A 15,740-nucleotide genomic window follows, 5' to 3' on the forward strand; every position below is an offset into this window, starting at 1 on the left:
TTTTCAGACTCTGCTGCATTTTACGTCATACTTGGCAAATAAGGCATTGGGGAGATTTTCTATTGAGAGATGATTAGAAGAATGTGGTTTGTCTAGCYGAGCTAGAACCAAAGCTGGAAGAAGTGATTGCTACTTACAAATAGTGCAGGAGACAAGAAGCACAACACTGGGGAAGAAGGGTATTCAYGGACGGTAATGAACAGTATTTGAGTATGAGGAAAAAGGTATAAAATATGGAAGTATGTATGAGTAGGCTGGAAATTTGAAGGTTTTTAGCCACTGGAGTGGTCAAGTCTACARCAGCTTTCCAGGGGGAACAGCAGGGACAAAAGCTGAGCTGCCTGTGAGATGGCATTCAACAGATTTATGGACACGAGTGTGTGATGCGGTGCCCAGCATGGCAAGTGCTGGGTCTGAGCACCCAGTGGGTCTCTGTCCRTTCAGTGTTCCTAACACTTGCCTATCAATACAGGTACTACCCTGGCTTCACTTTTAGTGAGACCAAGCAGGAAGGAGAAAGACATGAGAGAAAGAAGCTGTGACYGGGAAGGGGAAGAAAGGTGTCAAATTCCAGAAAAACAAAGTTTCTGTAAATCCCTTTTAATACTTTCTGGCTGGTGGGACTGTCTGAGGGCTCTGAAAGCTGGGCGGAGAGTCTCAACTAATGAATCACGAACGGCCCCAACGGCTGGTGGAGGGACGTGGCAGAAGCACAGCCTGTGCCACGGGGAGGGGAGGGAATACAGCAGCTACTCGGGAGTAAAAACAAACACTCCACATATTTTCATGTATTTTTGCTCCTGGCGGGGGGGAGGAGACAGGGCTGAGGCGGTGGGARATACCCCTTAGGTGTGATGAGGGGGGAGCGGTGGGTGACAGGGCTACGGGCGGGCCCGCGCAGGCCTCACACGGGGAGCGCGCGCGCGGGGGGCGCAGCGGGCACCCGCGCGGRCCGCGCCCGAGCACATCCTACCCGCCCCGCTCCGCAGGCCCGCGAAGGGTGCGGGAGAACAGGGCCGGCTGCTCTCTCATTGGCTAGTGCGCCCGCCGGTCASCGCTCTCCGCCCCGCCCCTGCCGCCTTGCGCACGCGCAGCAGAGGCGGGCGCTGAAATTCAAATCTGAAGAGCGGTTGGGTTGGTGGTTTCGCCACTCTCGGGGCGACGCGAGGGAGCGGACGGAGCGCGGCGGCAGCGGCAGCCACAGCGGCAGCCATGGACCCCTTCACTGAGGTGGGGCCACGGCGTGGGCCGGCCCCCGAGCYCGTGGGCTGTGGAGGGGACGCAGCGGGGGAGGGGGTGCGGGCGCGTGTCGCCGTGGAGGTGGTGGGAGGGAGGGAGGCAGGCGGCAGCGGCCGTCTGGGGTCTGGGCGGGGGCTGCGCTCCCTGTGGGCCCGCTCTGGGAACAGATTAGATTCTCCCACGTCTGGTTCCTAGCCAAGGCCCTTGAGGTGCTCTCGGCCCTCCCTTCCCTTCACCCTAGGCCGGGGGTGAGTGTGCTTGTAGAGAGGCTGAGCAGTGGGCCGTCTCCCTGTGCGCGCGCGCGCACACACACACACACACACACACACACACACACACACACACACACACACCTTTTTCTTCCTCCTCGTTTTGCTCTTACTTGCTTGTACCTCCAATATTGCATCTGGTCAGGTGTTTGTTGGGCATGTGATTTTCTCCATAAGAGAACAGAGGGGTTACTGAGGGAARGTTTTTGAGAACGAGAGGTCCTTCTTAAATTAGACTGAGGCCTAACTGGGTTTCCTAGTGTTTTAGTGTCTGCCTTTTGTGTGTGTTTGACAGATAAGTTCTCCCGCTGAAGCAGGAGAGGGACTAAGTTAATGGGAGTGGCATTGTACACGCTGTGCCTGACATATCTGAAGGCTGAGTGTGGAGTTTGCTCACAGCAGAGAGCACCTCGTTAAAAATGCATCTTATTTGACATGACTGCCTCCTGTGATCAGTCACTTTCATTTGCAATTTTTTTTWAAAAGGCCAGTTGTTAAAATAGATTTGTGTTTGTGTGCTTGAAGTTTACAGAAGCAAAACTGGAATGAAATGAATGGAATTGACCAGCTTGAATTTGTTTGAGGGTTGTAGCTTTCTTTAAAAATGCTCTTCTCTGGTTTTATGTGACAGATGTAAAGCCACGGAGCTGTTCTATGACTGCTTTACAAATACCTTTGTATAAACATATGTGAACGATTGAAAGTCCAYAGCCTGTCTGAACAGAAAGCTTAACAAAAAATTTCAAATCAAGTACACTGAAGAAACACACTCGCTGCTTCCCTTGTGTGTCAGTTTGAGGTCCAGACTGTTTTCCTTAAATTGAATGCCTGTAAAAGAGGCTTGCATAGATCTGATTTTAAAAGAATGCATAAGATATTGATCTAAACATTTGTGCTAAATGTGTTATGGCAAGATAGACTTTCCCTACCCCCATGTAAAGCCTGCAAAGTATAAACAACTAAAACTGCTTTCCTTACTTGGTAGTGAGTGACATGATGAGACTAGTCTTAAATAAATGTAAAGTCCAGAACACTAAATCAAGTTTAAAATTGTTTTGCATGCTGGGAAGTATTCCAACCTGAACACACCCTTCTTCCAGATAACTGATTTTTGAAAAGCTATGACCAACTCTGARGGCGCTGCTTGAGTAAACTTTATTCAAATGTTTGCTAGTACTAGAGGGTGCCTAAAATGTTTTAATGCCTTATCAAGAATGTTATGCTATGGAGGACTTCATTCTACTTGTATGCAAAAGATCTGACCATATTAGCATATCTGAATTTAAATCTAGTAATTTTCCTCAAAAAGCTTTTCAGAAAAGAAATTCTGTTATCACCTACTATAAAATAACTATGTTCTGATCTTTTTTTTTTTGTATAACCTTTTTCCAACTTAACTATTTTCAGATAATCAATGTATACAAATGAATATGCTCCGTTACTTGCTGGGAATTGGTGAAGTGTTGATCTTATAAAGCAGCTTAATTCAAGCCTTAACTAGACAACACATACTAATAGTTCAGTGTTTTCTGATTTTACAATAGTAAATTTTACCTTAGTATTAACTAGGGCACTAGCTAGCTTTAAGCTCAAATAAATTTTGCTGCACGATTCAAAGAATGCTTTCAGATCACGCAGTTCTCAAATACTGCTTCTTTTGATTAATCTTAAACACAAAAACTAGTAACCTGCTAAATGTCAGCCAAAAATATTAAYACAGAACACCCTGAGGAGATCATGCAGAAGATACTTTTTTTAATCACAATGACTGATCATGTTGCTTGTGACCTTCATCTTATAGTTGACTGTATAATTGCCCTTTCTTCTTTAACATTTCTAAATATGATCCATGTGAGTACCTTAACAAATGCTCTCAAAAAGTGGGCTTGTCTGTCAACATTAAAAGTGGGAAGACTTTTTCTAATTAAAAAAAGTGCTGTTGACACACAAAGTGTGATCATCTAACTGTGATGTAATAGATTTTGAATTCCTATATATAATGAAATGCTTAAATCCTACTTTGAAATTTTGACTGTTGTCAGAATGCTTAATATACTGGTAGTAAGTGTCTTGTTAATGATCTTGAAAGCTAGTCTTGAGTTTGGCTAAGTGTGGCTTACTCATCACGTGTAATAGCAGAGTTTGAATTAAGGCGGTTGCATGGAAAATTTGAGATTCCACAAGCCAATAGCAATTGGACTTCAACAACAGAGGCATGCATTCCTGTGAAATGACATCCTATTTGTAACAACTGAAACTTGACTTTACTGAATGTGCTTTTACAATTGAATAGAAATATGAGAATAGTGTTTTAGAAAATATACTCAACTTCTATGTGTATAGTCTTTGGGGTTTTTTTAATGTGTATAGTACCTGCACATCTTGCAGTTTTGTATATTGGGTAGGTGGAATCAAKGAAACAGACTTGGGAATAAAACTGGCATGTAACTCCTAATGAGGGCACTCTCAGTATTTCATACTTCTTCTCTGTCCCTCCCCCCCCCCCGCCAACTTTGATGTAGAAATTAGAGAAGTGGCATTTTGCTTTCACAGAAAACTGAGTTTGACTTTCCATTTGTTCAGTGTTGCCCTACAATGAAACATTGTTTAAGACTTCAGCCTCAGACTGTTAAAAATGTGAAATGTGTGTTTAATTGCTATGCAACAGGACATATAATGGCTGGCATAGTTCTCATACTAATTTATGTACCACCAAATGAGTACAGCTTATGTGCTTCCCTTTAAAGCCTGTTAGTTCAGTCACAATTTCTTGTCTCAAACTGCCTTACAACCTAGATCAGAGGCATAATTTAGTATTCTTTGGATGTGATCAAATTCAGTGATATTGCTTTATGAATGCACTTTTAAAAACAAATTATTTCACAGTTGAATGCTGTAAAGAATTACTTGTTAATAGTGTAGCACATTCATTAAAGCAGCCAATTCATATTGCATATGGTCATGTTATTCAACTTTTTCTAATGGTTAGGGAATGAAAGAACATGTTTTTAAGATAGCTTAACTGAGCGCTCTCTCTGTATGTTTCTCTGTATACAGATATATCATGATAAATAGCCTGTATATATAGGTGGATACTTATGACATCAGATTTTCCTTCTTAAAGTTGAAGTTTGAGGAATGGAAGTTCACTCTGATTCAGATGATTAAATAGCCTCAAAATAAAACTATTTTATTTTAATAGCCATACATTTTATTGGGTTTTTATGACTGTCTAGGAATCACTTTAACAGCATTTCTTCTRTTAAAAGATTAGTGTTAAATCAGATGGCTTGAGCATGTCTGTCAGCAATATATCAAAAAAAGAAATAATAGGCAGACTTGACAGTTCTTTAGGACTGTCATGTGGTGACTCAGTAAAAATTTCTCATTTCTTTGAAAAATATTTCTGACTATTTGAGGCTCAGTAGAGGCATCTTTTCATTTTGTCATTTGTTGCTCTCTTTAGCCTGATTGATTCTGAAAGCCAAACCATGAGAGACACTAGTTGATTTAATGACTAGAGCTTTGGAACTTTCTGGGCAACTTCATCTGTATTTAATAAAGGAGTAGATGTCTCACATCTAACTATGTTTCTACAGTTTTTATGCATGTTTGTGGCTAGGTGAGAAAAGACCCAAATCAGTGCTTTTGCAAAGGAAATGCTGCAGCCTGTTTCCTGTCTAGCAGGGCAAAAAACCTGCAGGCATGTACTGACTGGCCAGATAGCGAGAGGGATATATAAACTGTCTTTTAGGTTGATGGTACTTCCTGAAAATGAGGGRAGTAGCATGCATAGGGAGCAGGGGTTATTGCAGTGAGAAAAAGGAAGTAGACAGAAAAATATATGTTTGTAGAAACATATTTTGTTTTTCCTGGTTTCAGGAGGAGGAGGGCATAATTAGTCAGAAAACTAAACTTTGAATGTTTCTATAGTATAGCGTGTGCTACAGTAGATCAGTTAGCAACATTTGGTAAGCATATTTAATTTGAAAAGTAGCCTCAATAAATTTCTGGTGTAATAGGCCTTACCATATGCTTATCACAGTAAAAATTCAAACTGTTAGTTTGAACTGTACTGTAAACGTGAATACTGAAGTGTACAATGATATGTGATTTCTTGACTGTTTAGAAACTGCTTGAACGAACCCGTGCCAGGCGAGAGAACCTGCAGAAGAAAATGGCTGAGCGACCTACAGCAGGAGTGAGACCCACAATGCAGACCAAGAGGGTCAGGGAGCCTTTGTTAGAAACTAGTAATCAGACACCTCTGCCTGGTGAAGAAGGTACCTTATAACAAGTATAATAGAAATTATCTTTTGATATGAGCTCCCTCTATTTTTTGGAGAAGGCAAGGAGATAACTCATAGTATTTATCCTAAATTAAACAATGATGGATGCAGTTAYCTGCCCCCCCTATATCTGAATATGGCTAGTGTTTAGCTTAACCTGAGAGCAGGTGCTCTGATTAGTAAACTAATTAAAAATAATTGTATGATGCTGAAGAGTGTCTTGTGCTTGGTAAAACTTGGTAAGGGTAATTTCTGAAAGGCAAGTCAGGGTATAACTAGATTGTAACTTCATCTGTTATGCTTCTGTACTGTTTCTCTGAAAATGTTTTAATAACACTAATTTACTTAAATACTTTGACTTGTACAGTGAAATCTAGTACAAAGCCATCACCGTCAAAGAGGCTCTGTTCTAGCAGTATGGAAGCTCAAGTTTCCAGTTCAGAGAATAGGCAGTCGATTTCTTCAAGTTCCACGAATCGTTCTCCTGTGATGACTTCAGAGTTGCACGTAACTGCTTCTAACAGGACTCCATCAATTCAGTCGCCTGAGAAAGCAAAAACAAATGCTAAGTCAGAAACTCCTGGAGCCCTTTCAGTCAAAACACGTATGCAGAAATTGGCAGAACAGCGACGTTGTTGGGATAGTGAGGGTATGTTTTGCTTGCTAAATGATATTAATGTTTTTCATTGCTTGCATTCATGATAATGTGTGCTAGCAGAAGACAACTTTGTGTATCTGAATGCTAATATGTTTTCATAAAGAATTCTTATAGCCAGCATTGGGGAAGAAGGAGAAAGGAGTGCCTAAAATAATGAAGCTATTGACTACAACATAGTTCGGTATACTTTTTTCCTACTGCTTGTACGAGGTCTTGCTGCTCAGAACAGTGGTGTGAAACTAGTAAACTGCTAGATTCAAAATGTGATTGGCCTTGCAATGACATTTAATTCAACCTGTATAATCCCATGCCTCCTGATTCCTTTGATAGAAGCAGTGTCTAACAGGTGATAAATGTAACATGTATCAAAATGCAAATACGTGTAGTATATTTTACTAGCAAAATAAATGTGCTTTCTTTTTTCCCAGATCCTTCTGAATGTGCTCATCTGTCTCCTCTCCAGTCAAAAGACTTACCTGTTTCTCCACCTAAGCAGCCATCTATTGCACTAGCAAGTGATACCCCTATTGGGAGAAGAGGCCGTTTAGCTAACCTTGCTGCTACAATTGGTTCCTGGGAAGATGACCTAAGTCATCCATCTGCAAAGCAAAACAATGCACAAGAACAGCCTGGCACTACTTGTTTATCCAAATTGTCCACTACAAGTGGAGCATCTGCTAGAATCAATAGCAGCAGTGTAAAGCAGGAAGCTGCATCCTGTTCTCAAAGGCTTTTTGAGGCTTCTATTAATAAACCAGCGACCTCAAAGATATCGGTGAGTGTCTGATTAGCTGCCGATTAAGAATCGATTGGTGTATTTGGGGGGGAGAAATGTTAATGCATACCTGTTTAATTAGAATAGTGATACAGCCTTTAAAGGCTTGATGTGAGCAATCGCAATTGGTTTACAACCTTTGTCTTACTGAAATCCTATGTGCCTTTTCTTTAATGCACCTGAAACAATCCCCCTTTGAGATTTAAAGCTGAATGTATGCGTGCACATGTATGTGTAGTTGCCACCCTTCTCTTCAGAAGGGTTCTTAAAGTGATGAAGAGTCTTTCTGGGTTTCATTCTGTACCTCTGTAAAGTTGACTGACTTTAAAAACTGTAAATATTAATTCTAGAGGAAAATTAACRAGAACTCTGAAATTAGTAGTACCTAATGACTGTTGTTCCACTTATGAAATGGCAATATGTGCAAATAATTGTTTTTGGGGAAACATGGGAAAATATCTGAAGCAGCTGGCAAAAATCCTGAATCAAATACTGAAACAATATGAGAAAATCAAAATGCTACAAAAGCTTAACTTTGGTTTTCTGCTTTTTTATTGTTCAGGGAAACAGGTTAGTGTGCTATGCAGAATGCCTCTTTCTTTTGAGGGAATATGTAATATGTAACAATCTACAGTCTCATTTCAATATTATTCCTTTTTTTTCTTGTAAAGGATCCAAATAATTTTGTAACAAAACCCTCAAGAGACACTGTTCCTAGTTCTAAGGAATCTGAAATACCACCCCCACTAACAGAGAATCCCTGCAGTCCCCAGAAAACTGAAGAACTTAAACAAACAGTAAAGTCAACTTTGTCTCAGCCAGTTCAGTCCATAAAAGGGCTAGTCAAAGGAACACATGTGCAACTTGAACCTCAGAATAAACCCACAACACCAGGTAAATATTGTTTTTTTTTCAGCTTTAATAAATGGTCAGGCAAGTATCATTTTAACTCTGTGTTGAAAATTATATATAAACATTGTACGGTAAGTAATGTACAGGTGGTCTGTATTTCCTGCTGTAACTTTAGCAAAGTGCCGGAGGTCTACAATAACGATCACAGATAGTACAGCTTTCATATTCTGCAAGGAGCTTTTGGACATATTTTTAGTAATATAAACTTGAGAGCAAAACTGATCTAACTTTTCTCTGTATGTAAAAACTTGTCCTGCTAACGTTAGTCAATTTAGATGATTCARAGCTTCTTTAAAATTGTTGGATACAGTAGGTATGCAATATATACCAGGTAAAGAGTAGTCTCCATAATTGTTAGCCAACACCAAAGCTAAATGCTTTTAGTTTTGAAGGCCATGTAACTCCTTAAGCTTGCATAGTGTCTTTCCTTTCAGTGATAACACTAGTGTCAGAAGTGTGCTTCCCCAATTTAAATTCAGCTGTTTGAGTTARGAACTTAAACTGCTTGAACTCTTTGAAATGAGTAGAGCAACTGTATGTCTAGATATGCTGACAGTAAAAGACAAGCTTGATAGTGAGGTGGATGCCAAACAGTGCATCTGCACACGTAATAAAATGCTCATTTAGATGAAGGAAGCATATGAGGTTGGCTGTAGAGGAAAAGTTGGAAGAAGCAAGCCAATTAAAATCAACAAAAAGAGATCATACAAGAGGCAGACACCTGCCTGCTCTGATTCGTTGCTTTAGTAATTTAAGGGTTCTGTTGCAGCAGTGGCTTGTACTTCAGATTTAGTTTCTGTGAAGTAAAATAGAGCTGTAAAGGAGACGTCTCAGTTGCTTCCTTGAGAACATTCAGTGAGCTGTAAAACTGCAGTGTTCCCTTCTGTGATTTTTGAGGTTTTTTTTTCCTAAGGCAAAACAATTATTCTTGTAGGGGGAGCAGGAATTAAGCCCTTCTTGGAACGTTTTGGAGAGCGCTGTCAAGAACATAGTGCACAGAGTCCTGCTGCAAGTACTACAGGGTACAGAACACCCATTGTTACCCCAAATACAAGGACAATCCAGGAAAGGCTTCTCAAACAAAATGAAAATTCCTCTACTGCCAGTTTAGCGCTTCAGCTTAAGCAGGTACGAGTTGCTATACTTCCAAGCTTATTTATAAGCTTAGACTTTTTAAGCTTAGGAAAGATTCTTATGTTCTGCGCCTCCCTGAGGAATTCTGTATGTCTTGACACCCTAAGACCGTCACTTTCACCCTATTCCCCTTTACTTGCTTAGGAACGTGAACGAGAACTTGCATGTATTCGTGGCCGGTTTGATAAGAGCAATCTGTGGAGTGCAGAGAGAAGTGAAAGTTCAAATAGAAAACTTCCAGAAGCAAAAATGGTAAGGTATAAAATATAGTCTGGATTGTTTTAACACGTTCTGGGTACAGGGATAGATGTGCAAAGATGAAAATCCATGCTCTTTGAACACCCAGGCTGTACAAGACTGCTTGCCAAGTAGTTTGTATGACTATTACTAAAGTACTGTGAGTGTGTTTTTTTTTTTTTTTTTTTTTAAGAATCTATTGAGGGAACAAACTATACTGTTTTGAGCTGACTGATTTTTCTTGATAGTGCTTTAGGTATGCTTTCTTATACTCTGAAGAACTTCAAAAATGAAAAACGTCCTTCACACTAAATCTATTTAGTACTTCAGTTGACTTTCTGGAATATGAATCTGTTTGATATTGGATAAGCAACCTYTTTTCCTAACATCTACTAAAATGTATTTCTTTCAGGCAATTTTCTTAGTTACTTTGAACTTTGTCCCCTGAATGTACTATGCTTTTATTTTTGGCAGGAAAGCCAGTCTCAGGCTAGTCCAAACCATCCTCCTAGTTCAGATGCCACCACTTCTGGACCAGCAGATGATGCAGCAGCAGATAAGCCAGCAAAGTCTCCTGGTGTGGAATCTTCAGGTGAGAACAGCCACTGTTAGCATGTGACTAATACTGAACTGAAGCACTGTAATCTGAAGCACTGTAATCTGTGTTAAAAAGCAGATAAAGAGGCTAGTAGCACTGGTGTTCAGAACTGGATCTCAGTCTGTCCCTTATTTGACTGACACAGTCTTTAAATCTTGCCATGTGGTAACAGCTCTGCACTTCTCATCACTTAAGACTGGCAAGGCAGATGGCCTTTTGGTTTCTTAGTAAAGATCTAGCTGTGTTTCATATCTTCTTGTAAGTGCAGAGACTGTAAGTGAGAATAGACAGTTTTAGACTTTATCCATATAGTAATATTAATGTTTATATCCATTTTTTCACAGTAATCTGATGGGAAGAAATTTTTTTCCCTTCCAGTATTYCCTTACAGTAGCATTATTTCTTGTAGTAGGGGAGGGGAAAAGAATCCAAGATGTTTATGACATTCTCTCTGGTGCTCAGTAAGTGTAAGAGCCTCTTATCCTCTGGGAAACAAAAGTGAATGTGGTTAACACTTCTCATAGACATCATGGGCAGGCAAATACACTCCTAAAAAAGCAGGATGATAACGCTGCCCTTGGTTTAGGGGGGTGAGGGAATGGTGTCTTTGTTCTACTCTTTTTCTCTTGAATGGAATGTGCTGTACTATGATTTCAGCTTTGTTTTTAATGCTATCAATTTCTTGATTATAGGACAGAAGAAATCTAACTGCACAGGCTGTCAATACAGTAAAAATATATTTTTAATTTCAAGCTCACTTGAATATTCAATTCGTCAGTGTTTTCATAAGTAGTCAGATATATTAAACTTCTCTAAACCAGTAATTTAGAAAAAGTTAAAGGCTAAACAATTTCTTAATGACTTGTTTTTGGTGAACTTCTTAGACATTCCTAAATGTGAAGAGACTGATAAACCAAGTCCTTTGACGATCATGCTGACGAACAGCTCTAAAAAAGTGACGTCTGTCTCAAAACTTGAACAGCTTGATGTGAAACAGAATGGTGTGTATTGATTAGATATATTTTAACATGTGCTTAGCTTGCTGTTCCCACTTGTATAGCAGAATATTAATATCTTTGAAATGTAAACTATGAATTCACCATACATCTTGGTATCTATGTGTGTATTTATGTAATTAAGTTTATATAAAATAAGTCAGGAAACTTTTTATAAAAAACTCTATCTTGGCATTGAAGTCTTCAAGAAATATGAAAACGCCAATACTAAACTGTCAAGGAGGGAAGGAAATGATAGCCCAACTAYTGAACTTGCATTTACGTTTCAGACTTGAAAGGTTGGACAAGTGCATCTGTTAGTGACTCTGCATCAGTTATATGCTATAGATGATAATACTGTATTAAAATAAGAGTGTTAGTATGTTTTAGGATTCTATATACTTTGCTATAAAATGGCTTTTTAAATCAAACTTACTTGAAAAGCATAAATGGGTAGCTTATCTGTTACTGTCTCTTTATTTAATGAGACTGAAGAGTTTAGTCTTGGTGCTACTAATATTTTTTAAAAACATTCCTCTTCAGATGAAGTATGTGAAACTGAAATGAATGTGGATGATGAGCTGAACAGCTCAAGAGTGATAAATGAAATTTTTGAAGTTCTTCAAGAGGATGGTCCGGACATAGAAAAGCTAAAGAAAGAAATGAGCATGAGCCTGGAAGGTGAAAGTGATGAGGATGAGCAGGAGGAGTCGCTAAATATTTCATCAATGTCYTTGTTAACCCCTTTAGTGGAATCAGTTGGTCCAGAGGTGGGTGTACAAATAGAAGTCCAGTATGAGTCATAGGTGTATATACGCATTCAGTGAAATTGTTACTAGCTCAAGTCTTTTAAGAGAAATAACTGTGAAACAGTGCTGTCTTGGAGATTTTTGGATGTCTTTAAAAAAAAAACAAACAAAAAAACAACCTCCCCCCGCCCCAACAAAGCAACAAAACAAAATGTCCTCCAAGAAGACAAGCAAAAATGATAGATTTAAGTTGCTCTGTCCTTAATATTTGTAAGTTAGCCTTTAAATAGCGTTAAGCAGCCTCCAAATTTAACATTTATGTATAAAAAGAGAATAAAGGTGAGAGGAAACAAGTCATGATCAGTTTGAARAGATTTTGTAAAAATTTCTTATTCTCCCTAGGTGTTTGTTTCACCTTCTRCCTCGGTTGGTGAGGGCAGCAGTGTCAGCGATGCAAGTGTAAAGTCTGAAAAGTTCCAAAGGACTAAAGTCCCTAGGGCAGAGTCTGGAGATAGTATTGGCTCTGTGTCAGAAGATCGCAATCTCCTATACAGGTAACAAGCTCCAGAAAGTTAGTTGAATGTGTAAGTAAGCAAATGAAGATACTGTTTAATAGTTTTTRAAAAAGCAGTTGCCTTAAAAGAGAAAATGCTTGAGGTAGTATGATAAAGGATAGAAGGGGGGAGGAGAACATGTTTGTTATACAAGTATAAGGATTCTTTCACTGAAGTATACTGCTTAAATTACAAAAGAAGCTTTCTTCGAGATCTCAGCCTTTTATTAAAGATTGCCTCTCTGCATGGTCTTTATGTTGCTTCTACTTAAAATGAGTTGAATAGAGTACTTTGAAAAGCTTTCTAGACAAGTTGGAAAAAAACAATGCTGCACTGTTTTWTATATATATGTATATATACATACACACACTCATACCCATGTGTAAATAAAATTTATTTGATAGATTTTACTTCATATAATATTCATATATATATATATATATTAAATTACATATATCTATAAAGATTGTCGCATCTGTTTAATGGTTTCCTGTTTTAAAAGTGTTGATGCATATAGATCTCAGAGAGTAAAAGAAACAGATCGTCCTTCGATAAAGCAAATCATTGTTCGCAAAGAAGATGTTGCTTCTAAACTGGAAAAGAAAAAGAGTGGCCCGTCTGATCAAATCAATATTAAAAAGAAGATGCAGGTATTCTGTTTCTTTAATTGTTGTTGTTTTAAACTCTTTTTTTTTTATTTTATTATTTTTCTTGCCCAGAACACTCACCTAATCCAAATTAGGTTGTCTAGCACAAAGATAAATGAGCACTGAACGATAACTGCAGAATTCAAGTAGCCAATGAATCCTTTAATGGGAGAGCAAGGCATTGTTTTGAGAAGGGGATAGAGAATCTGTATTTTGTTATTGAAATTGCATTATGCAGGTTTCACTACTACATCCTTTTAGTAAGTAATATTCTGATCTTCTCTAGTATCTCATGCACCTAYATCACTTTTCTGAATAACTGCCTCTTCTATAAATATTGATGAAGGGGCACTAGCGCTCTGACTGGCTATGAAGTGTACAAACATTTAATTGTTCACTCCCTGTTCAATCTAAATTAGTTATGTGGTAGGAAGAAAGAATGCACAATGTACTTTTGTAGAAATAAAACTGTAAATTGCAAGACTTTCTAGCTTACTAGCCATCTAAACAATCTGATTTCTTGAAGATTGTCAAGATGCCAAAGATGCTAATCTTGTGGTGTTTCTATTTTTTTTTTCAACTTAACAGAAAAACTCTCATGAAACTTTACTAATTATTTTTACTACTGCCTTGCTGTAGGAGCTGAATAATGAGATCAACATGCAGCAGACAGTAATTCATCAAGCTAGCCAGGCACTGAACTGCTGTTTTGATGAGGAACATGGAAAAGGGTCACAAGAAGAAGCAGAAGCAGAGAGACTTCTCCTCCTTGCAAGTAGGTTTTTAGACTCGAGCCCAACTCTTCACGCTGTGAATGCTTTAGGAAGAATTGAGTTCAGGCAATCCATTCATTATGGTACTTTGTACCTGCTTATTTGYAGTTTTTCCTCTGAAAATCAGTAACACAAAAATAACTGTTCTGTCTCAACTTCTCTAATAGGCAAGATCTTTTTTTGGTCTGTTTCTTGCGATGTTCTGGAGAATGATTGATATCTCTGTTGCATTTTATATACTTCATATGAAGTATTTATATACTTAAGCTGTTTTACATAAGTATATACTTGTGTTCTTCACAACCATACTTAATTATATTCTCTGTACAGCTGAGAAGAGAGCTGCTTTATTGGAAGAATTAAATAGAGTGAAGAGTGAGGGGCCTCAAGGTAGAAGAAATAAAGCTGCTTCTACATCTTCTGAATTTGCTCCATCCAGGGGATCTGTTACTATTTCAGAAATGCGTCTACCTCTTAAAGCAGACTTTGTGTGTGGTACAGTTCAGAAACCAGGTAAAACTAACAACTGAAAGCTATACTCTTTCTCCCCTCAGCCTTCCCCCCACWCCCAAAATTTCTGGTTTATTCTCCCTAATTTTTGTATTCTGGTTGCTCTTTCTCCAGAAAGAGGATGATGGAAGTTTAGTAACAATATTGTACTGTATTCAGTTGATCTGCTTTTTGGTTAAGTTATCAGTATTTTTTTAGTCTTGTTAATGGTATCCTTTTCTGGCTTATGAGGGTCACGAAACTTACCATAAATTTCTTCACTTGGTCTTAAAAAGATCTTTCTGTGGTTCTCTGTAATCTATTGGGGATAAAGTAGATTTTATATCTTTAATCTTTCTCTTACTGCTCTGAAATTTTCATGATTGATGCAAGTCTAGTACTAGATATCAGTATGTGAATTCTGACCTTTGTCATTTTATGAAATGCAAGTTAAGTCTCTATTTTTAGTCTGTCTCCTAACATCCCTAAGTACTTCATTTACAAATACTTGTTTTCTATTTCTTGTCATGTTTAAGTCACTGAACTGTTAAAATGGGGATTTAATGTTTCTTTTGTTCTGGGCTAGAAAGATCTAATTCTTGCTTTAAAAAACAGTAAGCCAAACCTGGCAAGACCTTTCTGTAGGTCCTGAGAAGTCTCCTGGAACACGGTGAACTTCTGTGCCACRTGGTTGTTTAAAGATTACTATCTGGCAGCCCGCAATAACCAGTGCTATTTTCTATAGAGTACTATAGAACTTGATTGTAGCTGGATACTTATAACAGGTTCTAGCTTCTTGCCTCACTAAAATTTGAGGATGCTGGACAAAGCTTGTCCAGTACTGGCTACAAAAGTTTTACAAATGAATTCACATATACCCTTTCTGTTTTAACAGTTGTATGAAGCATAAAATGAAGTTTTTATATTTAAGTAAGATCACTGGGCAAGAATATGGGTGCATTTAACCTGACATATTATAGCTCTTCTTGTGTAAGACATGTTATGCAATTCTTYTCTATTTTATAGGAAAGTCTCTTTAATGGTTACAAAAAAAAAAATCTAAGTTAAATTTCTCTCAAATTCTGTCAATTGAATTATCTAAACAAACTACTATGAACTATTTGTCAAAACCGTGTGCTACAGAAATGTAGCACTTGTGTGTTCTGGTGCATAGAACATAGCTTTATTTTCACCTCTTGTGAAGAGAATATCAAATATGAAGGGTATAAATCAATGTTTACTGGAGTCTACAACRGTAGTTCTGAAAGCTTTGGCCTGTCCTATGTATCAGAGCAATCAAACTGTTCTTTGTTTATAACATGATGTGACAGTTTGCAACGGTCTTGCTCTATTATTCATCAGTTTTCTGCAGCCAAACTCCAAGTTGTATCCTGGCTGCTGAGATGTGCTCTTCTCGTTCCC

General features: G+C 38.5%; 1 protein-coding gene across 3 annotated transcripts in view; it reads left to right on the top strand.

The window, feature by feature from the left end:
• The first annotated feature begins 1,102 nt into the window (after positions 1-1,102).
• The window catches only part of ANLN (anillin, actin binding protein), a 29,782-nt gene continuing 15,144 nt past the window's right edge, over positions 1,103-15,740 (top strand). For 2 of the 3 annotated variants that reach the window (XM_085309142.1, XM_085309144.1), the window contains exons 1-14: positions 1,103-1,230; positions 5,638-5,791; positions 6,165-6,446; positions 6,884-7,230; positions 7,902-8,124; positions 9,056-9,270; positions 9,421-9,528; positions 9,988-10,105; positions 10,996-11,112; positions 11,650-11,876; positions 12,258-12,409; positions 12,912-13,059; positions 13,696-13,831; positions 14,160-14,342. In XM_085309142.1, coding sequence (XP_085165268.1) covers positions 1,213-1,230; positions 5,638-5,791; positions 6,165-6,446; positions 6,884-7,230; positions 7,902-8,124; positions 9,056-9,270; positions 9,421-9,528; positions 9,988-10,105; positions 10,996-11,112; positions 11,650-11,876; positions 12,258-12,409; positions 12,912-13,059; positions 13,696-13,831; positions 14,160-14,342 — 2,428 coding nt within the window. In that variant the 5' untranslated portion in view covers positions 1,103-1,212. The remainder of the gene's footprint in view (positions 1,231-5,637; positions 5,792-6,164; positions 6,447-6,883; positions 7,231-7,901; positions 8,125-9,055; positions 9,271-9,420; positions 9,529-9,987; positions 10,106-10,995; positions 11,113-11,649; positions 11,877-12,257; positions 12,410-12,911; positions 13,060-13,695; positions 13,832-14,159; positions 14,343-15,740) is intronic. The other variant, XM_085309143.1, reaches the window with a different exon arrangement.

Source organism: Rhea americana, unplaced genomic scaffold (genome assembly GCF_003343005.1).
Source record: "Rhea americana isolate MKP2758 unplaced genomic scaffold, rheAme1 scaffold_291, whole genome shotgun sequence".
Lineage (NCBI taxonomy): Eukaryota > Metazoa > Chordata > Aves > Rheiformes > Rheidae > Rhea > Rhea americana.